At 51.6% G+C, this 24,173-nt stretch overlaps 3 protein-coding genes across 3 annotated transcripts; 1 reads left to right on the forward strand and 2 right to left on the reverse strand.

Moving 5' to 3' along the window:
- Positions 1–907: 907 nt before the first annotated feature.
- Positions 908–7,696, reverse strand: CSUI_001107 (proline dehydrogenase). The gene is made up of 6 exons (XM_068061313.1): positions 6,398–7,696; positions 5,345–5,575; positions 4,110–4,378; positions 3,088–3,317; positions 2,400–2,626; positions 908–1,617 (listed from the first exon to the last, which is right to left on the reverse strand). Exons 1-6 carry the CDS (start codon positions 7,068–7,070, stop codon positions 1,244–1,246), a joined length of 2,004 nt encoding a protein of 667 aa, XP_067926709.1. The 5' UTR covers positions 7,071–7,696; the 3' UTR covers positions 908–1,243.
- Positions 7,697–9,295: 1,599 nt separating this feature from the next.
- Positions 9,296–17,883, forward strand: CSUI_001108 (rab gdp dissociation inhibitor). The gene is made up of 9 exons (XM_068061314.1): positions 9,296–9,784; positions 11,509–11,662; positions 12,384–12,682; positions 13,185–13,340; positions 14,468–14,544; positions 15,105–15,342; positions 15,877–16,159; positions 16,828–16,993; positions 17,417–17,883. The coding sequence occupies exons 1-9, from the start codon at positions 9,767–9,769 to the stop codon at positions 17,487–17,489; spliced, it is 1,464 nt and encodes a 487-aa protein (XP_067926710.1). The 5' UTR covers positions 9,296–9,766; the 3' UTR covers positions 17,490–17,883.
- Positions 17,884–18,688: 805 nt separating this feature from the next.
- CSUI_001109 (mitochondrial carrier superfamily protein) lies at positions 18,689–23,716 on the reverse strand. Its single transcript, XM_068061315.1, has 4 exons — positions 21,533–23,716; positions 20,632–20,747; positions 19,908–20,010; positions 18,689–19,369 (listed from the first exon to the last, which is right to left on the reverse strand). Exons 1-4 carry the CDS (start codon positions 23,173–23,175, stop codon positions 19,207–19,209), a joined length of 2,025 nt encoding a protein of 674 aa, XP_067926711.1. The 5' UTR covers positions 23,176–23,716; the 3' UTR covers positions 18,689–19,206.
- Positions 23,717–24,173: the final 457 nt, after the last annotated feature.

Raw genomic sequence — 24,173 nt, forward strand, 5'->3', positions numbered from 1 at the left:
GTAGGCCTGGTCGCTGGAGCCAGTCTTCTACCGGCTCTCGCACCCGTTCGGAACACACATGTCCCCCTGAGGGTGAGTCGGCGACAGACCCGACGTACTCGCTCACAGAGAAGGAAATTCGCACCTGGGCACGTCGCAATACAGCCACCCTTTCTCACAGGAAAGGCCTACACAGCCCGCGGGCTTGGCGACATGAATCCCTTCCAGACGAGTATACGTGTTTGGAATGAAGCCGGCGGGAAGGGCTCTTAAAAGAAACCCGGTACTCCGAGTGACAAGCATGGACTCACTACCGGTTAGCGATCAAGTTTGACAAGGCGTTACTTTCCCAGGGTGTCTCCTCCTCATCTTTCTATTAGGTCCACAGCTGTGTAAAGGAGAAGGAGATTTCTCTGGAAGCGTCTCTTCGCGTAACCCTGTTATTGGCAGCAGGTTGAAGTAGTACGAGGCGGCACTGCAGTTGGTCACCTTGAACTCCAGATCTAGAGCCCAAGCCAAATCCTCAGACGACGGACTTCCGCGACGATGTAAGCTCGCTGGCTGGTTTAACCATGGAATGACGGTTTGTGTCAACGGAACGCGGCTGTTGTTGAACAACAGCGCCATAACAAGGTTTCACACCGTACTCCAGGTGTAGGGCGTGAGGCCGGTAGAGAACAATTTTATCTGTCTTTCCTACCCGGCTGACTCCCTACATCTGGAGTACGGTGTGCAACCTTGAAGCTATAACTGCCGGCAAATCCTACAGTAGATCCACTGAGCTACATCCAAAGTGAAGCACACGTGCGGGCTAAACTACAATGCCTCGAGCCGTCCACTTTTTTTGCTTGAACCGGAGTTCAGAAATGTGGCGACCGAGGTGGAGGTCGCTCCTTAGAATCGGTGCGCGGCGGTTGCAGTTGGAAAGCCCCAGCCGACTGCGCATTATTTCCAAAAGGCTAGTGAAGACTTTTGACAGTCAGAAACACAGACAAAAGAGTCAACGAAGCCGTTGTTTGAACAACTGAACACACAAGATCCCTTGTACAGGGCTTCGGGTGTAGTTTTCCCGCCCGGTCCGACAATCCTTGGATCGGACAAAGGCCCTGTCCATTGCCACTGACTTGAAATAATGTACAACAATGGGAAAGCCATTCTTACTGCGACAAACAGATTGAAGACAAAAAGGATCCGATACCAAACCGGACAAGAGTGTGTTCTGGTCCCGATTGAGCCGACACTCCACGCGAGTCTTCTCCTTCACTCACACGCTTCGGCGAAGTCTGCGCTTGACTTCATCGAAGACAAACCGAAGCTCACGCCCAGCCCCTCCCATCATACCGACATTCTCCTGGGCCCGACGCAGCAGATACGGAATTGTAACTTGTACGGGACCGTAAGGAACGTACTTGTATACCTTCAGCCCCATACTGCTTAGCGTGTAAGTCAGATGGTCTCCCATACCCAACAACTGGCCAAAGGAAACCGGCAAGGCCGCAGGTGTCACGATGTCGTCAGCGCTGCTGCTCAGAGCAGAACTGGGTGTGGACCCTTGGTCTGTGACTGCGTTGTTACGCTTCTCACATATATCAAACAACATTTCGGCTGCTTTTCGCAACGATTCGGCATTATGAGTGCCTGCACGCGCACATGAACACACACACAAAGAAAAACAAACAGTACGAGACAATCTCTTAAGGAAGCATCCGGAGACACAATAGACGGTTCCACTGCACAACACGTGGTTGAAAGACACAGGAAACGCCAACGATGGCGGAATGCCATGATCAGCCACTCTTGACTCCGACACACTCAGCCTGCCGAATCTTCAAGACACTCACGACACGATGATAGCACGCCAGCCTACTCCCAGTGGCCAGAATCAAACTAAGCGAAAAAGACAGCTGCAGTTGCCCGGAGACTCCTGGCGGGGACGAGCTGCACCTATACCGCGAACTCAAGCACAGATGTCGGCGCTGCTGTGAGTGAAACGGATCACTCTCACCAACAGCAAACACCACGTCCAGCCCCCCACAGAGTGCGCAGTAGGAAAAGCACACTGAGCCACAAGAACCGGGCAGGCACAGATTGTGTACAGTTTCTGCGTGCTTCCTTAGAAAAGAAACTACCGAGGTTTTAAGCCCTTCGCCGTCGGGTCCTGTGGACTCCATACAGAGAAAGCCTTACCGCTCCCTACTCTGTTGGAGCTCGCTCTCGAGGTGCCAAAACAAAGGACACTGACCAAGATCTCACTCCACACACGCACAGTGCATCAGTCGGCCGTCCCGAGATGCATGTAGCTTGGTCAAGCGCTACACGTCCCGAAGGACCCGCCTTCACCTGCACTATGCCCTGCAACTCAGCTCGAAGTGGTGAACCGTGAAGCCACCCTAGGAATCCGTGAGAAAAGAAAGTCTTACCTAAAAAAACGGCGGTTCGGTCAATATTCGTCAAAAGAAGATGAGCGCAGCTATCGTAGCAGCGATGCGTGTCCTCGATGCAGTCATGCACCGGACTTGCGTGGCCTTGCTTCTCAGCCGCTTTGCGCTCGAAGTCCATGTATGCTCCACGGACAAGTTTGACAGCAAGAGTGACCCCAAGTCGTCGGGTGAGTTCTAAATCCGTCTCAAGTTGACTCTGCGTGCTCCTTAAAAAAAAGCATCATCGCATTCCCAAACAATGACAACGTATGCGACATGAGCACTGGTCGCGCGCACGCCGTTACGCCCACATAGCTTAACCCACTGAAAAGAAAGACTCCCTGAGCAAGGCGCTGAGCCGTGCACCCTGTACCGTTCAAGCTGTGGCCCCGGAGATTATCATCGTCCTGGTTCTTATAGACAGCAGTAGCTAGGTGAACGCCCAATCTACCGGCCAGACGCAGATCCAGATATTGTTTACTTGACATGTAATAGGACTGCCCGACCCTAAGGTTCGCGCGACAAAAATCTCTTGGGTACCGAAACATCCGTCGGAAGTAAATATCGAGTTATTCCCGGAATGCAAACCCTCCACTGGCTACCTAGCCCTGCTTGTAGATCTGCATGCTCATAGACACCTTCTAACTCTTTCTGGGCATGCAGCTCCTCACCGTGCACTGACACTCACTTCAGATAAGCTTGGTAGGTGTTGTAAACAAGACTTCTCCCCTCCGTGTTGAACCGCTTCATTGCCTCAATGGTAACAGCACGAATGAACGGCTGAAGTCTGGTGTGCTCGGCATCGACAAGAATTCGTGGCTTTGCTTCCAGTTTCTCTGTCATTGCGCAAAGGTGAAAAAGTCGGCTCTGAATCGCTTCAATCTCTGCCGCATCCTCGTCTGATAACGTGTCCATAACCTGTGCGGGATGGAACAAGAGAGAGAAAAATCGGACAAGAGGCAACGCTCAGAGAGACAAACATCGTAAGCTTAATACAACCTGATAGGACGTATGCAAAAAAGGTGTGAGCCCGCGGCTGAAACAATCAAACGGAGCACGGATACACAAAACAAACCACACAAAAGACTGCAAAAGACTGTGCAGGAACATCCCAAACCAGGCCTCAGAGAAAGGTTCAGAAACCCACCGTCGAGCCATGTGGGCGGTGGGAGTGCACTGGACCATTCAGTCCAGAACCGCACACACACACACATCACAAAGCACGATCAAGAGCACCGCCCGGCGCCCCCCTGCCAGTTGCCCCCGACCGTACCAGCACTCCACCACAAACCGGCAGTCACTTCTACGTGCTACGCGGGAACAAGCCATAGCGACACGAAGATATCTGTCCCCACCAAATACCTAAAGAGGAAAACCTTACACAACTTATCATATAATGTGTAGCCTTCCGTCAGTGCAATTGTGGGAGGGACACATGCTGTCAACTTGCAAACAACAAAGCGAACGTACACACACACACCTCTCTAATACTCAAGGGGCCATTGATACTACCTGCAGCTGTGCTGTTATTACACGTGAGCAATCTTCCCAGAGGAAAGTGAACACCACCCTTGTCCCTCCCCAACGAGCGGTACTTGTGCCCGCCGCTTCGCGAGCTAAATCGTTGAACCAGTGCGGGTCTCCCAGCTTTTACCCTGTAAAGAAAACAACCTGGGAGAGGACCGGCATCCAGACGGGAAGTACACGTACGTCTTTAAAGACGGAAAGGGTGTCTCTCCCAACTCCATGAGGTTGAAGACAGTTGAGCCACTGAAAAAACGAAACCTTAGAGGAGTCCGTTCCGCCTCCGGACTGAGCAAGAAGGCAATCAAACACCTTGTTCAACTCCGCCGCTGAAGCTTCGGGAGCCCCCACACCTTTTCTCAACTCTTGCATTCCAGACACGAACTGCTCACGGGTGAGCTCTTTGGTTATGAGGTGACACGATGAAGAAGCTAGCTGTTCCTCAACGGCTTCGCCTGTAGAGAAAAGAACATTTGCCACAAGTGCTTGCTGGTATTATCTGGGGTCCAAGTGACAGAAAACGCTGAACCAAAAACACTTTCAGGAAACAAGGGACGACCCGAGGCGCACCCAATCTTAGACAAACAGCCGGGTAAACTGACTTGTCTTGCAAGTTACAGTAACCACCAGAATTGTTGGACGTGCTTGCCCTAATGTCATTGACACGGCCCCTGACCTGACCACAAAGCAATCGGAGCCTCAAGCAACCGCTAGCAAAAACCCATGTGAGACACGTGAGTGCGCGCATCGAAACTGCACCGGGAAGACAGGTCGACGACCTCGCAACTCGACACAGTGCAAAACACGCACACCTACAAAAGAGCACAGGTGTGTGTGTGTGTGTTTCTGAATCAGCGGGTGTATCTTCCCATGTGTGGGCAGGGGGGGACGCACCCCAGTTTTATGCAAGACATTTTACTCTTTGCCTACAATGCGGAAAAATCAATTCACGTGCCAAGACGCAGTGTAAAAGTGTACTAGCGTTGTGCCCGGACTGAGGAACCTAATGCTGTAAAGAGCCTCACTTCAGTCTTTCCCCGGAATACACAGGACCGCTGCTCTTGAAAGGAGAAATAGCTGTCAAGCAGCAAATGCGCTTAGATCAACAACGCTCACATCTTTAGCATGATACATGCAGGAGAGGTACTCGTAACGCTTTAGCCAGGCGCAGGGCGACACGGCAAATGAGCTAAGGAATGTAGAACCTAACGCCGTATACACAGCTGCGAGCCTACATCCCCACTCACGGCAACGCTAGGAACTGCTCGCTCTCTCACAATCCCCGCACAGGTACAGTCAGTGGGCTCATTCCACACAAACCCTTCATACGCTTGCCTGCTCCCTCTTCACTTGGATACAGGGTGACAGTCACCTACGACCACCACACCGGAGAAGCAAGCGCAGTGAGAGGACAGCATTACCGAGAAGCCTGACAAAAAGTCTTTCGACATTCGCAATGACAATGCTCGCTCTCTCCATAACTGGCGTTGGCCCCAATGCCGTCACCTTGACTGCGGCGAAGCCGTCCGCTTCGCTGGCTGCAGTGTCTATGGCATCCCACGTCAAGCGAACATTTTCTTCATACGTCTCAGTTCGTTCTGCTGCATCATCGGGTGACGCTTCTACAGCGTAGTCCAACACGCTCCGAACACCTGAGGGCAAGTCAGCGACAACCAACTACGAAAAAGAAAAATCACATACCATCAACTTCTGTACACTGAAAAATCCACCTACGGCACGCCTCAACCGCCCAGCTTCGCCTAACATTTCTGTCAAAGACGCTATGACACATCCGCATACAAAACATACCATACATGTTTACATGAACACAGAGACAAATATGTATATAAAAGGCGGGAAGGGGGCTTTCAATATATTGTGGGGTTATGCAGCGTGGTGAACTACGCTATACTTGTTTCTCGATCCGAGTCGGCTCCATGTTAGCCTAATGCAGCTCTTGCTAAAACGTGTGACGTAGTGCGATGTCAGCCGACCACCACGGCACAAATGTACATTGTGGCAGAGCACTGGATGACTTTCAACAATCGGCCACGGCAATCTTGTATAGTTTTCTCTGTTGCAGTGCCAAGCCGTCAGGCCTGCTGAATCAAACGACATCAGAGTGAACCTGTCAAAGGCTTTCCTCCCAGGGCTCTTTACACCTTGTGATCCAGGCGCGGTGTTGTACTGTAGGCAAAACGTGTGTTCGGAGCGTACGGTCGACTCTCATTGAATGCCCGTGACTAAGTGATGTCTACCCTAATCACTCAGACCCGAAGCAGACACTTGCAGGGGGACGCAAGGAGGATCTCTATGCGCACTACACCAGTGCTTGCGGATTCGAACCTGGTTCGCTTTGATGCAGGCCAACCCGGCCAGTCAGCCCGACACACTAAACGATCCAAACGGACGAGGTGAGCAGAAGTGCTCGGTACAGTGTGAAGGCCGTATAAGAGAATGACAGAATGCCATACCTCTTTTCTGAAGGCTGTCCATAGTGAGGCGGACTTCAGCTAAATCTTCTCCACCGCAAAAGACTCTGTAAAAGGAGTGCTTGAGAAGCCACATGGTAGCTGGTTGACCGATCACACGAGACGAGATGTCGAGCAACGTTTGGCTGTTTCTCACCAGCCACGGAGAAGCACAAACTCCAAACACCGTGGCGGAGACTAACAAGTCGCGCCAGCTCTTGCCCTGCGTGCACAGAGAACCCGCCTCCGGGCCCTCGAAAGAAAGTGCGGACTTGGAAAGCCTCGGCGCGCAACCTACTGGCTGTGCAACATCGTAGACAGTTCTCCTCGAGACGAAACAATGAGGTCCCCAGAACCGTAAAGACTGTTGGCGTACGCCGGCTACGTTGAGCAACGGTGAGCAACCACGTCCCCCTAGTCCCCCCGCCTCTACCAGGCGTTCGCAGTTTGGGCTGGTAACCAGAGGGATACGGAGGGACGAATGATAGGAACAAGGAGAGCCCTCGGACAGCTTAGCCCCTGCTGCGGCTGACATAACAGAAAACTCCCTCTCACAACGTCCGCCAGTCGCCCCTCCCAGGGACCCCGACGTCCCTGCGGCGTGTCCATAGAAACGAGGGAATGCCGTCGTCCAACACGGCGTTCGTTGAGGCGTCGCATAGCGCAAGATTCCCATGATGCAAAAGACGTTCCACCAAGAGACAATATGATGAGCAGTACTTCAGGCCGGAAGAGCCCGGCAGTCCGAGACGGCTCTCGAGCTTTAGCCACTAATCGAAGCACCGCATGCGACACAGCAGTCGCGCTCGCATTTGAACGAAGAGAGTCGGGAAACAGCTACCGACACTGATTCTCACCTGCCCTGCTCAACGAAAACGAGGGAGAAGCATAGGGGTAGAAACGCGAAGTTGGCCAACCGTGCCCCAGCCGGAGAACCACGCGGGGCCGAGCGTGGCGAAGGCCCGCCTGTAACAGCGGACTGGGAAGGCACGAACTGACAGCTCGGCAAAGCTGGACATGGTCGAGGAACAGTTTAGGGGCTGCGGCGACCCCCAGCCTACACAAACTAAAGTATGTTTGCCATGTGCACTAGTAAGACTTTCGAGGAAAAGCCGTACAAGAGAGTAGACCTATTTTGAAAACAAACTTATAGAACGTTGTACAGCAAGTCCACTGAAAGTGGTCTTGCGACGCCGCCGCGGCCAGGCGGGCGTCCCGCGACATCGCCGCCCCTCGCCAGTCGCGAGGAACGAAGACAACGCGGCTGGCATCAAGCGAGCCAGCTTCACAAGCTCCCGGGAGGAATAAGGGGACTACTGGTCACGTGTGGCAACGCCGGGGGTGTAACGTGTGCCTTAACTCCCTGTTGTCGCACGTGTGGCGCGTCGCGACGCAGGACTGTGCTGTGTACCACCTGTTGACAAGACGGCCACGCTGCGTCTCGCCGGGCAGCGGTGTCCCGTGTTCTGTTGTTCCGTGAGAGACCCCCATGCTCCTCTCGATTGTTGCCACAGCCATCACACATGATTGCAACGAATGGTTTCCTACGGCCCCGGCATCTTCGTGGATCTGCGGGCACTTTTCTGGCGCTGAACGACGACAACCGGTCAAGGGTGAGAGCCACCGGCCCGTCGCATTGGGACGCCTCCACAGTCGTGGGGCAATGTGAGTAACAGGCGCTGGCCTTTGAGGCCAGCCAACGTTTGAAGGCCTTGACCCCCACGATCACTAAGGCAGTTCGTTCGACCTCTCAGACGTTTTGGCACAACTGTAGACCGTACTCACCAGCTACGAACTTCAGCCACAACCTTTGCCAGTTGCCCTCAGTTTTTCACGAAGGCTACTCTTGCCTACAGGGCGCAGACCTGACTACGCTAAACTCTTCTCGACAACAGCTCAGTCGGTGTCGATGCTATCTAGGCGACTACGTTAAGGTTATACATGCGGCGCGGGCTAATAAGGAAAGTCCGCCGTAACGGGCGTTTGGCAGCGGGAAGACGCTCGACCTGCTGGGAGGGGGGAGAGCGCACGCGAGTTGTTCTGCATGGACGGGACCTCCTGGGCGACGGCGATATTGTCCTCAGACAAGACGCAGAATAATATGCTGTTGAGGTTAAAGAATACGATTCCTTTGGAACCAGTCACGGTGGACGCGATTGCGTCGTACAGTAAATATACGATTTCTGTGCAAATGCGAAGTGTCGGAGCGCTAGCCGCGCGCGGTTCCTTCTGTCGGCCATGCGGCCTCTAGCCGGCTTCCATTGGCAGCAGCCTAGCCCAAGGTGTCGGACGCGGCGAACGGGGGAGCCTGACGCACACCCCTACGCGGTCGAGACGATTCTCGCAACACGCGAGCGAAAACGGCGCGACGGGACCGCCGAACGCCAGTTCTTAGTAAGTGGAAAGGACGTGGGAAAAACAGGGGCACATCAAGCGACCTGTTAACGTCCGAAGATACTGAGCTGCTTAAGCGTGTCAGCGTTGGCGAGGATGCAGCAGCTTAGACGATGGGGTAGTGTAACGCCCTCGCTGAGACTCTGCGCCGCCGACCTGTATGCCGTCCCTGAGTGAGTGCCGCACCCCCTACTGAGTGCCGTGTCGTGAGCGACCGCCTGTGAGCCGACTACGGCGCGTCTCGAACCGTAACAATATACGTGTCGAGCCTTTGTGAACAGACTTGATCGACTTCACTTAGTTCTTGGGGCAACCTTTACGGTACCCGTAGCAGGAGAGCGGAGGAGGAGGGCACGCCTAGTGCTGGCGCAGTCGTTGTAGAAGAAACTGCTGCCATGATGCACATCGGGCCACTACACTGCTGGACTCCCCAAACTGCAAATTACTCTTGTTCCACGGACGCTGCGTCACCGGTGCAATGCATGTCCTGTAGCCTCCGGGGCCGGCGGTGACTGGGGTAAACACCGTAAGAAGAAGAGCCGCATGAAACATAACACAGCGTGAAGTCCATCAGTCCGGAAAAAGTTACAGGGCGAGTGGCCACGGCGAAACTAAGCCTATTGTCTGCTCGGGTGGTGAAGATATCCAGAGAATGCGCCTGCTGGGGCCAAAAGTCGATCTGTAGATAAGCCGAATCGGCACAGTACGACACAACGAAGCCGGGTTCAAGCGGTACAGGCGCTAGTAGTACATGCGGGTAGTCTGGCGAACGCGTTGCCAGCGGAGCACGGAAAACAGTGAAATAGCACAAGCGGACTCCGCTAACGGAAGGACGAGGCTTCTTTTCGTGTTTAGTCTTTGCGGCGAACATATACACACTTAAGCAAGGACGCCGCGTTTCGAGCTTTCCAGGCTGTCGCTTCCTTCTCTATCCTGCCGTTGTAAGAACCGGGGTGCGTACACTGCCCAGTCGTCAAAATGGATGAAGAGTACGACGTAAGTGCATTACTCTCCTTGTTACACACGAAGGGCTGTTCCTTCGTCCTCCGACGGGCCTTGCTTGCATTTTTCCGGCTTCCTTGTCGGTGGCCGCAATCCACACACGTCGTTACCATTGTTGCTTAATTTGTCCTCCACGGGAAAGCCGGGACGGCCGCTCGAACGTAAGTCCTACATAGTCGCCGTGTTCTCGCGCATAATGGTTTCAAGTCACAGGCTCAGCTTCGTTTTGCTGGCGGTGAAGGGCTGATGCCGTGATCAAAGTCACCGCAGGTTTGCGGAGACGGGGCCGCTTGAAAATGCGCAACCTTGTCTTGATCATGGGGGATCGCGAGGAGACGGCCCGTGAGGTTGTCGGATTCCATCTCCGGCGCCGGCCGTTCACTCGCCATCTTCTTCGAAAGAGTATTGGGACGGATCTCATGTGGCTTTTCCCTCTGTCTGTCGGAAAACAGGAGTTTCACGTGTCGCCGCGCGGAAGAGGCGCAGAAGGGAAACGGGGGTACCAACTCAGGGTGAATAGATTTCCTTCTTCTGCATTGAGCAGGTCTTCTGTCGAATGAACGTTATTCTAGGGCTAGCTGACTGTGAGTGATTCCCCTTCTGTCACGGGATCGCGTTTTCCCAACACGGGACGCATACTCTGGTGCCAGCCACATCCACGTTGTTCTTTAGCATTCCGAAGACCAAGGGAAACTGCTCCTCGCTCTACAACAATTAGGAACCCTAGCTTATTTGCGTCATTGTGACCGCGAACGGTCGCAATGCATTCGCGGGCAAACGGAACAGAATAGGTTATAACTAACTGTATCTCGGCAGCGAGACCCAAAATGGAGCTGCGTGCCAGCGTCGGGGCCACCACAACCACGATTTTTTCCGACGGCCTATCTTCACGGCCCGTCCCCTTCTTCTAGGCGGGTGCTCTTACCTTACTTCACTCCTTCCCTTCTTTCTCCTTGCACGATGAAGCGGGATGGGGGAGAGGGGGGGCAGGCTTTTTGTTTCAGTGACGGGAGATGTGTGACTGGGTGTAGAGGACAACGTATTTATAGGCAAAGCAAGTGCCAACAAAACAGCTCAAGTGTCTTCGTGGTTATGGAAGTGTCTGCGGGAATATATACATATTCTCCTTAGAACTTTTTGTGTCAGTCTGTCTTCTCGGAGGGACGTGTTCGCGCGTACAGCTCGTTTGAATCGATGGGTCGCAACCTTCATGGAAAGAGTCTCACCTCAGAAATGGCCCTCCAAGGACACTACGAACCTTTTCGTTTCACGTCTGTAGGCCAGGAGACCTTCCCCTCGTGTTGACGAGTCCGTTTTTTGACTGACTCCTGCAGTTGGTTCGTTAGCAGCTGGGAGGCGACCCGCGAAGGAGTGTTTCTTTTCTCTCTGGGGCTGGCACAGCCGTGGGGTGTCTCTCTTACTTCTGCTGTAGCTTGGACGAACAGTCTGCATCAGTTGGGTTCCTTGTTATCACTCTTCTCTTATGGAGACCTCATGGCCTATCTATGTAAAGGCTCGCCCATGTCTCTCGCCTACAGAGGCATGATCGAGCGCCTGTTCTTTGGAAAATGCAGCAGTCTTATTGACCGATGGCTTTTTTGATGACTCAAACCATAATGTTGGACCTGTTTCAGAACATTTCGTGTCGAGTCCAGCGCGTCTTTCTCGATTTTGAGGCTTTTCTTTGTAGCATGAATGTGTTGTGTGTCTATCTTCAGGTCGTTGTATGTGGGACAGGGTTGAAGGAGTGCATTTTAAGTGGTCTTCTTTCAACTCATGGAAAGAAGGTTCTCCATGTGGATCGCAACAGCTACTATGGCGGTGAATCTGCTTCCCTGAACTTAACGAACTTGTACGAGCAGTTCATGCCTGGTAAGACATCATCTTATCATGCTGTTTACAGAGATATATGTGTAGGTATGTGTATCATGCCGCTTGCATCTGTTGTCTTCAGCCTTTGGAGGGGGGGCTGAAGACAACGAGTTCCAGGTTTTTAGGTTTACGTGTATGTATATATTCATCATGCCGCTTGGAAGTCGTCGTCTTCAATCGTCGAAGAGGGGGGGGGGGGAAGAATGACTGAGGAGTCCAAGTATTACCCGGCACGAATTACGGTGGCGCTTGTACGTCAGTTTTTCTTCGGAAGTAGTACTACAAGTATATGCCGAGACGCCAGCTGATGGGTCTGTAAACAGCGAATAGGAAGTTTCTTTTGAGTTACGCGGCTCTTCTTTCTTTCCACCTAGTTAGAGGACACCGATTTCATGAGGCAGCCATGGCCTTCTCTTCAAGACCCCGTTAGTCTGTGAGATGCACTCCGGTTAACTGCTGGGTAAGACCTGCTTCTACGACTGTTGGTAGCTTGACTCACTGTTACCTCGCGGGGTGTGCAAGTCGGGCTTCCTCGTTCCGAGTGTCCACGAAGACAGCGAAATAAAGTTACGGCTTTTCAAAGCAGGGCATGCAATAAAAACCCTCTAGCAGAAGCTTTTCATGCCAGGGGGGGGGAAACGTTATGTTCTCATCAAGTGTGATAGTCGTTGAAATCTATCCATTGTTCAAGGAGCCAAGCTGTGTGTCCTACTGTCCCCAGGCGAGGGGGGGAAGGAGACGTCATCTTTGTCGACAGCGATGCAGGTATACAAGGAGAAGAGACGAGCGTTGTTTTATCTACTTTTGTGTTCAGGAAAGCCTCCTCCTTCTTCTTTAGGAGTCAATCGTGACTGGAACGTTGATCTCATACCCAAGTTTGTTATGGCCTGCGGCAAGCTGGTTCAGATCCTTCTGACAACTAAGGTTACTCGCTACTTAGAGTGGCAGGTTGTTGAGGGAACCTACGTTTATCAATTTCAAAAAGCTGGTTTCTTCTCCAATGCTAAATACATTCATAAGGTCAGACCCCAATCAAAACACAGGCTGTATGTACGGACACCTGTGAGAACAATGGTAGGATCGAGACAGACACATTCATTGGCTATAAGACCTTTTCACACGAGTGTGGCCTGGGTCTAAGAAAGACACACGGGGAGTAGGTGTAGTGAGTACTGTCCTGGGTGTGAAAGAATGTGTAAAGAAGAGGATAGTCTCCAAGGGGTGTCCATTTATCATTCATTCCTATACGCACAGCCCAGTGATGACAGGAGAGCGATCGATCCGATGTTTCTTTTGTCAGGAACTGGGGGCGGTGGCGGCTGTTTCGTGTTGTGGAGCTGAAGTGTGTTTCACGTCTTTCGAGGAATCTCTTTTTTCTTTCAGCTGTTGAAACAGACTGATGATCCACAACAAAGTGGCCGTGTTGATACCCGATGAGGGAGGAGCGACGGCGGTATGGATGTGACCAGGAGAGGTGTCCTGATATCTCGTGTCGATGTGTATGATCTCTTCAACCCAACAGGTTCCTGCCACGGATACAGAGGCTCTAACGTCTCCACTTATGCCCTTGCTGGAGAAGAACAGATGCAAGAACTTCCTTAGTTACTGTGCGCAATGGGAGCTAGAGAAACCGGAGACATGGAAGGGCTTTGATCCCAAACGTCATTCTATGAAACAGGTATAGACGAGAGCTTCTCATACGACGACGTACGCCATGCAATCGCCTTCCATGGTCGACTACAGTCCTGCATGCAAAGACACACATCTGCCGACTCATACTGTGATGTGTGTAGAGACCCCTTGCACCTGTAACCTCACAGCTAGGAAAACCAGAGATAAGTAGATACGGCTTTGCTCGTCATCTCGAGGTCAAGAATTCTTTTTCTCTCCGCGACGAAATTATCTAATAATGTAACGGGGAAACCCCAAAAAGGACAAGAGACTTTCCCCCTTTTTCTTTATTTTCTTCATCTCCTCTCCTACGCTATCCTTGAGGGGGCTTCAGCTTTCAGTACAAATACATAACAAACCACGGACTCCTGCATGAGCCGTCTCTCCTCTCCCTAGTTCTGTTTCTTTCCTTGTGTCGGTCGCCTTCTTAGTGCTGCCGCATTGCTGTTGGGCGCGGGGAGGGGGTTTCGTTCGTGTAAAGCCTTTGTGATGGTGCTCTTGAGTGAGTAGGACGGTGCATAAACAATCAGCCGCGTAGGAGCAGGAAGAATCTTAGCCCCTCATGTTTCTTCCAAGGCGTAGTCAGAAGGAAACTTCGCGTTACAACACGTGATGCAGTCGGCATGCCCGTCCGTCGTGTGACTTATCTCCCGACCACGTCAATGAAGATACATAACATCTGTAGTTTTGCAAGGAAATTCTTGATGCTTCAATATAAACTCGTTGTTTCTATTCTATTCTTCAACCCGAATGTAAGACGTTCTTTGCCCCTATATGTTGCAGTCCTGGCAATAATAGAACAACAAGCTACCTGTGTTGACTCTCTTCGCGACTGCTTTAAGAGTCGTGCGCCAAGTGGGCAAAGAACAAGAGTGGGGGGTGGTCACAACCTCTGCCTATCCCAAGGGCCTTGGTTTTTCTGTACTGATTCTTCAGTCTTAAGAAGATTCGGGGAATTCAGAGGAAAGGCACCATGCGGCGTGATCCGTGAAGTGGAGAGGAGGGGGGGCAGATCCTTGGAAAACTAGAGTCTATAGTTGAATGTGTGGGTAGGGTGAGGTTGCTTGTGAGTAGTTAACAGGCGTCATATCAGGGGAAGAATCTCATGTCTCGTGCGCTTCTCGGGTGCGACAGGTTTACGAGTATTTCGGACTTCAGCCGAATACAATCGATTTTGTCGGACACGCGGTCGCACTGTATACCTCTGACGAGTAAGCTGTCTCTCTTTCTCTTTTCCTAAGCATGCAAGAAGGTATCAAAGGGTCTCGTTTTCTCTGCCTTCGTGCTGTTCGTGAGTCAGTCGGCTAGCTATGCTAGCTTGAAATATCTGAGGACAAGTAGAAGGCTGATGAGGTAAAACGACATCGTGTATTATTAGGAGGAGGTGTGTATAGTCGTTTTGTAAGAGCCATAAAGAAATGGCAGCAGCTCTCTTCACAACAGGGTAATACCGGTTTCGATACCTACCTGCGGTGTATTGGATTCTCTTGAATTGGGGTATAGATGGGTGGGGTGTACACATACGAGGCCTGCGTTGGTTTGGAGAGGTTGTCTGTCAAGCAAACGCTGCCACTGAGCCGCACAGCCAAGGTCTGTTCGTTACGTGCGGAGGGTTTAGACGATTTTCCTTCCCCCCCTCGTTCATTCCTAATCAGAAGAAAAAGGATCGGGGTTCGGGGGACAATGTGCTTGTAAGATGACGATTTGCTCATCTTTCTTTCTTTCTCTCTCTCTCTCTGCTGTTCTGTTGTCTGTCGTCTTCTGTCTTCAGTTACTTGTCTCAACCCATGGGTCAGACGATGGAGAAGATCAAGTTGTACATGTACAGCATATCTCGGTACGGGAACTCTCCTTTCATCTACCCTCTCTACGGACTTGGAGGTCTCCCTGAAGGCTTCAGCAGACTGTGTGCTATTAACGGGGGGACATACATGCTGAACAAACCGATTGCAGGCTTCGTCTATGGGGAAGATGGAAAGGTGTGTGGGGTGAAGGCCGAGAGTGGAGAGGTGAGTAGGAGGAGTATGAGAGCAGCTAGCAGGGGGGTATCCTTGTGGTTGAGTTAAAGGTCTAATGAATGAGTGGATTGCTCGTGTCCGTGTCTGTTGCAACCATCTCAAGTGTTCTTGGATGTACTCGTCCATGTGAACAAAGAAAGGAAGATCATTTTTAGTTTAAATCGATGATGTCTGCACCATATGAGGGACTTTTCGTTTGTCCCTTACACAGGTGGCAGGCACCAGGGAGAGGGGTGACTTACCATCAGCCCGAGGCACACTCAGTGTCTGTTTACTTAGCACGTGGGTGTTTGTCTACTTGTCTTTGAAAGAAGAGAGATTTCAGTCGAATAGGCTCGACCCCTATGATTGATTCAGAGTGTCTCACCTCGTATCGGACATCGCGCCGACGCGTGCAGACCTTGGCTATGACAGGGTGCTTTCCCGTGATAAAAAAGCCACATCAGAAGAGAGGCCGGCGTCTTTCTATCTTCTTGGAGAGATTTATTCGTTGTTCTCTCTCGGTGATGTCTGTCTTGGTTGTAGGTAGCCAAGTGTAAGATGGTGGTATGTGATCCGAGTTACGTTAACTACGACCCGAAGAAGGTGCGGAATGCAGGGAAGGTGATCCGGTGTATCTGCATCTTAAGCAATCCGATTCCTTCGACGTCGAATGCCTCATCCTGCCAGATCATTATCCCTCAGAGACAAGTTAATCGCACTCATGACATCTACATCATGTTAGTCTCTTCGTCTCATGGGGTAGCGATGAAAGGGAAATACATTGCCATCGTCAGTACTACCGTGGAAACGAATGAACCCGAAAAAGGTAAAAGAAGTGTGTCTTGAATCAGGGCATGCGGTGCCTTTCTTCTTTTCTCAGAATGCACGTATTTGTTGATGGATGACAGAAAAGGGATGCATGCAGACTGCATGCATGCATGTATGCACACAAAGGGATTGATCTAGACTCGGTCATTCTAAGCATTCTAGATGACTATGGTTTTATTGTATCAGGGTAGGAGAAAGCCGGCAGGAATGTATGTATGAGATGGGTCTTCGTGGTGAGACAGACGGACAGCCGAGTCTTAGAGAATTCTTTCTTACAGAGTGCTTGATATGGACAGTTCACTCGGTCGTGCATGGGCATTCACCCAGTTTTCATGCTACTATTCTGTGTCAGACACGTCGTGCTCTATGCGTTTGTCTAGAGTGACACCGAGCTAATCAGCTTGCTCTCTTTTTTTTGTCGTTAGAATGAGGGAGGTAGGGCAACAAGCAAACTGTCAGGGCCGCAGGGGTCTTGTGTGTTCATCAGCATGCGGAAGCTTCTCGTGACCATTCGAAGTGTATGCGAAGGTTTTCACATAGAAAAAGTCTTCAGTGCGGGACAAGCACGAGATAACAAGCAGAAGCTGACCGTGTGTTTGAAGAAAGCTAGCAATGATTCTTATTGTCACTGACGTCATGTGGTCCGTATCGGTGGTGATTTTGTAGAAATCCTTCCTGCACTGGAATTGCTGGGCCCGATCGAAGAAAAATTCGTCAAAGTCAGCGATCTCTATGCAGCCGTGACGGACGGCCATGAGGACAACGTTTATGTGTCCGAGTCATTCGATGCTACATCGCATTTTGAGTCGGCGACAGACGATGTTTTGAGAATGTAAGCACACGCAACCAACTTTCATGCTTCGTGTTCGATGAAAGACAACAGGATGTTTCGGAGGTGTCATATGCAGAACTGCCTTTTCCAGTGTGTGTCAGCATTCAGTGGGAGTAGTACCGAAGAACGAGGAACAGTGAGGAAGTGAAAGAGACGTTCATGAAAGCACTCGTGCACGTGAGTAGACAGACAGTTTTTGAATCACTATGGCACCCTCAGCCTTACTTTAAAGCTATGAACGACATTTCCTGCTTGCTTGGTGGAGTTGTATGAGCGTATGTTCCTTTCGCTGTAGGATGTGGGCTATACCACACACTGAAGCGCCAGTTGAATGACGTCTTCTCGCGTCCGAGTTGCAGTAGTGCGCCTTTAGTGTTTGTCAATTGTTCAGAACGGAACTGTGATTGGATTGTTTGCGTGCAGCTGGAAGAACATGACAGGAGAAGCTCTCGATTTGTCGGTGAAACCGGAGCCGGAAGACCTGCAGGAGATGTAGTAAAACAAATCTTTCTAGACTGTGTTCAGTGTTGGTCTCTGTAGGCGGGAGCTCCCAGAAAGCACCCGTCAAAATATGAGTGGGGGAGGAAACTGGAAAGACACCCAATCGACTAAGCAACTTTGCACGCACGTTTCTACCGGATTTTCCCATCGCCGCTTGCGTAGTTTTTTAATCACACTCAGCTTCATCCTTTCCGATCAAGTCAGCAGAGGTGGTGAGCCTGGGGCAACGAGTCTGCATGCTTCTCCGATCAAAAAAAGAAGACGGGCAGAAGTTATGAGCTAGTAGTTGTCGCCCTCTTGTTGAGTTGTCTCACCGTAACAGACATGTATGTACTGCTCTCCCATGAGTGGAGTGGAGTGCTCATAGGGCAGTTATCTGTAGTCGCGCCACTATTGTCACTGACACTAGCAACGTGTACTTTGGACAGTCAGTGAAAAACTATGTGCTGTGGTCTGAATCTAAGTGACACTTTCCCTCTCAAGCACCTTGCTGCAAAACAAACGACCGACAGGGCTCTACGGCCTGTAAGTGTGGAAGGCGCCTGCGTAGCCTCGGCGGTTACTGTAGCGGTTCCGGAGGTGCCTTCTGTCTGCTGATTGCCGACGAAGGGATTCCGTCGTTCCATAGTGAGCAACAACACGCCGAGGTGCAGATCCCTGCGGCGGTGCGGAGGCTGCAAATAAGTGAACGAACGGAAGCCTGCGGTGTAGTTGATTTTCTCTTGCGAGCGAGGATCGCGCGTGGTTTCTTTGAGCTCCTTCGGGTGGCAAGCATTCTGTTGGTGCCGTCGGTTAGTGAACGGTACGGCGTCAGGGGCTCAAGGTTTTTCGACGCTTCAATTGGTAGGGAGGTTCTGCCGATGCGTCGCTGTCGGTTGGGGAGACTGGTGTCCCGATTTTGTTACGGATATACTTAAGTATGTACTTCAGTACTCCACCTTGCGCTGATATCGATGCCGAAAAAGCAGATTGTGTTTGGCGGGACACATCATTGGTGACAGCGAATCAGCGGTGCCACACAGCTGCACACGAATTCTTGGAGTTTTACGGCGACCCGAAAACACTCGTCGTTTGCAAGGTCGGAGCCGAAGCCGTCGACACGGTGCTTGTCGTGGATGGCCGTCACGTCAAGCATCCGGACTGAAAGTGTCCGGCCACCGGCCCCGGCGCACTACGAGCGTGCGTAGGACCTGACCCGAGTGTGGAAGTCCCCCGCGGGTGCGCGTACAGAGTTCTCGCGCCATGGCACAGCAAGCAGCTTTCGTTGTAGAAGTAGCGTGCAAGTGCGTCGGCCAGTTGTCAGGCAAGTGTAGTGCACGTGTACGGGTCTCGACCCTTGAGGAGATTGTGGATAGCTACCCACTACGGGTGATGACATGCTGCTGGTTGAGAGCGCCGCAGCTCTCAGCTCGGCTCACTTCCGGGGTCTTCGCTGAATTGCCTCTTCACTAACCGTTTTTTTACCTTTTTGTCGTTTCACACGACACGTGAACGGGGTGTGACAAAAAACCGAGAGTCGGGAACCATCTGAGTGTACTGTGCAGCTCTGTCATCTGGCTGTCCTGTACTACTTGTACACTCGGGGAGGAAATGCAGAAAGACCGGGTTCTGCAAAACCTCTCCCTCACGCAACGAACCTCACATAACTCCTCTCACCGCTTTATGACTCTGCTAGACTGGAGTGCCGCGACGTCCGAAGAAGTTCTGGTGAGTTACATCTGGTGCCGTAAGTCGAACAAGCACTTCATGGCCTCGTACGAGGTAAACTGCACCGCTCCAGCGGGAAGGCAGCGAAGCGTCGCAGGGCCCAAGCCACTGTACAGAGCTGCAATTCCCTCTCTACGGTAAATAGATGCCAAGCATGCCCGGCACGAGCTGAAAAACCAACGAGACAGAGCAAGTGAATGAAATCTCATCACTCAGGAGGCATGCAGGCGAATCTGACACGCCAAAACGAGTGATGTTGAAAGTCCAGCAAGAGGTCCGCGGTGCATCCGCAGTCTGGCTCTGCTGCCTATTCCGACAATGCAGAGTATATAAAGCCCGTCTACTTTGAGCTATCTCAGTCTCCAGGGACGATCTTCTTTACCGCCGTTGTCAGCGTGCGCGAAGCCTCGGCAGCGTTCTTTCCACTGTTTCGTAGCTCTATTCCCCTCATAGCCAAAAGGCCACGCTACATATCACAGGTGCAGGTAGCGCCTGGGATTCCAGTACACTACACGGCCTAACGGTACAATAGACGTGGCGAAGACAAAGGAATAGATCGCACACACATAGCGTTACTTGACCCTGACTGAACTCTCCAAGTGGAGCTGTGAGACTTCGTCCATTCCTACAGTGTAGGCTTGTACCTACAACGGTCACGCGATCAATACACCCAGAGAAAAGCGAGCGGTCTTTTTCATCCCCTCACCTGTAGAGCTTTTCTCGCCCGTCGATACCATCAGCCATGAGCCGCTTCCGAGCCGTGTCAAACGGGAAGACAATGAGCTGCGCAGTGAAGTTCGCTAGACTTCCTGGTTGCGTCCGGAGAGAACACCGGTTACAAAGAACAAGACAAAAAGAAGCAAAACGCCGCTGACTAAAACAAGAATAATACTCGTGATAACCAGATATCAAAAGAAGAAAAGTGTAAATGACTTCCCTCCGACAACACTGCCTCACATACCTACATCCAGTCGCACAGAATGCTTATCCAATCGGAGGGACATCACATGCACCTCGGCCTGGGTATGTGCGGATAGCACAAATCGCCAAAGCGGGTGGTCACGTCGACATGCGAAGCTAATCTCATCGTGTGATTTCTAGGAGACAAGAGACTTGCAAAACAAATCGCACCAAACACGAAGGTCGAGGTACGTATAGAGAACGCCTATACGACCTCCCTAGCTTCCTTCTTGGTCCTCCTTGTCCCGACAAGACAGTCAAACGGCAGTTTTGTAAGATAGAATAAACTTTGAATGAGAAACCCTGGAAGACACAGTAACTCCCGAAAAAAGAGACACTCTTCACTCTCCCGCGTCTCCATAGAATCGTGGTGATCTTGTCACAGTAAGTGCGTAATGACGATTTGAGTGACTTGAAGAAACCCCGATGAGAGACAACGTCTACCCCACACGGCCTTACAGAAAACTCACCTGCAGTACTGCTACTCATCAACTTGCGCAGCCATGAAGACGACGACGTCGGGTTGCTTCTCTCGCCTTCGCCCCCTGTTGCGGAGGAGGGAACTCCGAAGAGCGTTGACAACTGTCTAAGTCCGTTTTGCAATTACAGGGTCAAGAACAAAAGAGCAAACCAGCTAGTGCATTCGCCTGTGAGTGTTTCTGATTCCCCGTGTCGCTTTCAACAGGCGAATGGCGGGTCTCACCAACAAAAAATGATCCAGTACAGTGTGACAGAAATAAGCATGCAAGAAGGACGCTCCAGGATGCAACCCCTCCTGATTCCAGCCGTGACCAACACAAGCTGGTCTGAGGGTGGAGTCCCTAGAAACGAACGAACAATGCCTGTGCGTGCATTTCAGCTCTCCTTCATACAGTCTACATTGTACTTATGTATGATGACAAGCCATGTGTACACATTAGTACTAGGCGGAGCCCCCCCTCCTCCGCCCCAAGAAAGACTGGGCCATAATAGATCATAAAGCATGCATGCCCCTCTTCGTGTCCTGAGTTTGTAGGACTTCGCGCTTCTTTCTCTCTCAGAAAGAACTTTATCTGACGTAGTCTTCACTGTCTGTCTTCCACGCTGAGCCAGGCATGGATCATCCAGCCTATAAGTGAGAGACTTGAGGAAGTCTCTTCTACCTGGGATAAACGGGTCATCAAGGCGAGTCCGTGCTTCTGCGCTAGAGCAGACGACACGATAGGAAGATCCTAAGATCCACGTCGCCTCCTGACCGAGAAAAACTGCTCAGACAAACTAAGATATACGAAGAGACTAAGATCGATCTCGGCTATTAAAACAACTGCAAAGGACAACGAAGAAACAACCTCCAATCCGCGATCTTCCGAAGTGTTCTGCTTTGTCTCTTACCTCTTCCACAGCTCATAGAAAGTCATCTGAAGCATGACGTAAGGAACGCCTGACCACAGCGCTACTCCGAATCCTTTATAGAATCCTGACACTCCTTCGGTCATGAAGATCCTGTGTACACAGTTCCACAGCCCTGAGTAGAGCTGTCTTGACTCCGGAAAGGTGTCTGTTGGTCCAGGTCTCCGAGATGGCAATACACTCCTCGATGCAAAAGACTTCAGCATGCCTTGACGGAGAGAAGAACACTCGGAAATCGTCCTTGAAGAAGCAGAAGGATCTGCAGCTGAATGACCCCCTACTTTCCGCGTACTGATGTGTGTCTTCTCCATCGAGGAAGATGTGACGCTCGGGGGTTGGCTACCGAGGCGCCTGAGATGCTTTTCTCCATCTCGGCATGTCTGCGTACCTGAGGAGGAAGCATCTTTTAGCTTTATATCTTCACTCGTCGACTGTGACGTAAATCGAGCGGGTTCTGTTGAAGAGGAGCTAGACAGAGAAGAAGAAGAAGCAGTAGGAGATATGGACGATGTGAGGACGTTCAGAGGCACATTGGAGGTATTTGTAGATACTATAGCATTCCTAGAAGAGACAGACGTCTCTGCCCCTGGAAGCGGCTCAATATGGAATTGCGCAGTGTAGCGTGCCCCAGAGTGATCTAGTGTATAACCAGCCAAGGCAGCTGTATTGACACCCATAGCAATACGCACAGACACTAGGTCAAGAGGATAACAGACAGCTTTCTGAAGAATCCCTGCTAGGGAACCAGCCATCATTAGATCCCACACCCCTAGTTTCTGCGTGTTGCTAGAACGTCCCGCATGTGACCCCTTTCCGTGTCCATCATCCCCAGGGGAGGTCCCGGCAGCACCTCCATCCGTACCAAGAGAATCCAGTGAACCTTGTGTAGGAGAAGAATGTACGGATGCTTTCGAAAAATGCCGCCCTTCAGCTTTCCGTGAAGCCAGTTGTATGTCCCCCTTTAAGAGCGAGCAGGCCCAGTCATTTGTAGGGAATTTGATGGCGTACGCCACTGCAGCTCGGCATGTGTTTGCTCCATTGCCTCTCCAGAGTCCCAAGACACCTTCTTCCTTTATAACTAGCCGTAGAGACGATAAAATGCCTGAGTATTTTGCAGTCGCTCGATCACCACGGAGAAGAGATCTCGAAGAAGGGTTTGAAGATGGTTCCGATGAAGCAGGAGATGTTAAGGTCAGTAAAGAGATAGGTGAAGAACGAGAACGAAAGACTCGAGGAGATACACTGGGCTGGGGGGAGGAGCAAGAAGACAACCCGGATGGTGCTGCAGACCTTATAGATTGAGATACGGGTCGCTCACTAGGGCTTTCTCTTGTCGGACTTCGTGCATTTTGCCTTTCCTGTTGGTGAAGCAACATCCCCTGCACTTGAAAGAGAAGACGAAGTCGATCCATTGGGGCGCACACTGTCTTGGTTAACAATCCGCTCGCCACGCCGCTTACCATGAGTTCGACAGGTGATAGCTTTGTGACTCCGCCCCGTGTGCGAGAGGCCGACAGAGCCGCGTCTTCCGCTGAGAGAGACGCAACAGGAGAATCTGCAGTCGGAGTGAGGCTCCGGGGCGCGGCGGCCCCAGAGTCCCGATTGCTGCCAGTTGAAACAGGCATGTTGCTAATTGTTCTTTCCAGCCAAGTCCTACCATCAAAGAAAAAGCCAAGAACGAAGTACAGGAGTGGTCTTGGAGACAAAGGCGGGGACCCCTTCGCCAGCCGCTGACGTCGGTACGATACGAACTATGTCTGACGGAGGCATTGGAGTTACCAAGCAGCTGCTCAAAATATAAAGAAATTCAAATAGCAAAAGCGGGTTGGAGCACCGAGTATTGAACACGGCTATAAGACCGAGTTCCGATGGCGGCGTACGGCCAGTGTCCGCCGTGAGTAGAAGACCCCCTATCCGACAAGTAGACGAAGTCCAGCATGCACACGCAGTTCCGGATCGAAGGGGAATTACAGTGACTGAAAAAAAAGCAACTGAAAGTAAAACGGTTCAAGTGTGGCGACTTCAATGAACAACCAGCCATTGATAAAGGAAGCAGCGTGACAGACTGCTTACACACACCATAGCCTGCCTGATGCGACCGTGGGCAAGCTTCCGAATTCTCTAGTTCTGCACCGGGAGAAATCAGTCTTCAGCATTCCACCCTGCATCAAAACGCGCACTCCCTGACCCCTGTACCGCTGACCAGCCAAGACATCCAGAATGGCGGTAGATGCAGCGGCCAACGCTCTTTTGGGACACCGGGAAAGCTTGCATGCAGCCCGTCTACGGTATAGGCCCAGGGGGTCCGGCGTGCAACGAACAGGAAGGAGGCCTTGCACGGCCGAAGATCGAAGCCAAGCAGCTGCCCTCGCAACAATGGAGTAAGCAAGAACGTCAGAGAACCAGTTGTTGTGTCTAAGCATTCTGGTTGACGTGCCACAGCAGCCCGAAGTACCAACACCGCAGCAGCAAGCTGTAGGGCTGGCCGTGGCGGTGCGCAGCCATCGGTTTCGGCTTGCACACTGGTACAGAAGCTTTCTCACTTAGTACACGGACGCCGAACAACAGGAGGGAGTCCGTAGCCTTCTTTCAGCAGAGCAGTGCTGATGCCGAGCTTTCCTGT

Source organism: Cystoisospora suis (genome assembly GCF_002600585.1).
Source record: "Cystoisospora suis strain Wien I chromosome Unknown contig_435, whole genome shotgun sequence".
Lineage (NCBI taxonomy): Eukaryota > Apicomplexa > Conoidasida > Eucoccidiorida > Sarcocystidae > Cystoisospora > Cystoisospora suis.

Bases quoted from the DNA above. Each gene is read 5' to 3' on its own strand.
- CSUI_001107 (XM_068061313.1), bottom strand. From the start codon at position 7,070: ATGGGAATCTTGCGCTATGCGACGCCTCAACGAACGCCGTGTTGGACG. The intron at 3,318-4,109 runs GTACGTGTACTT...CATCCCGCACAG, and splicing joins CCCTTTCCGTCTTTAAAGAC to GTTATGGACACGTTATCAGA. The intron at 1,618-2,399 runs GTAAGACTTTCT...GTGCGCGTGCAG, and splicing joins CCGAACCGCCGTTTTTTTAG to GCACTCATAATGCCGAATCG.
- CSUI_001108 (XM_068061314.1), top strand. The intron at 15,343-15,876 runs GTGAGTAGGAGG...TCTTGGTTGTAG, and splicing joins TGAAGGCCGAGAGTGGAGAG to GTAGCCAAGTGTAAGATGGT. The intron at 16,160-16,827 runs GTAAAAGAAGTG...GTGATTTTGTAG, and splicing joins AACGAATGAACCCGAAAAAG to AAATCCTTCCTGCACTGGAA.
- CSUI_001109 (XM_068061315.1), bottom strand. From the start codon at position 23,175: ATGCCTGTTTCAACTGGCAGCAATCGGGACTCTGGGGCCGCCGCGCCC. The intron at 20,011-20,631 runs GTGAGTTTTCTG...GGACGCAACCAG, and splicing joins GATGAGTAGCAGTACTGCAG to GAAGTCTAGCGAACTTCACT. The intron at 19,370-19,907 runs GTGAGGGGATGA...TTGGTTTTTCAG, and splicing joins GGGCGAGAAAAGCTCTACAG to CTCGTGCCGGGCATGCTTGG.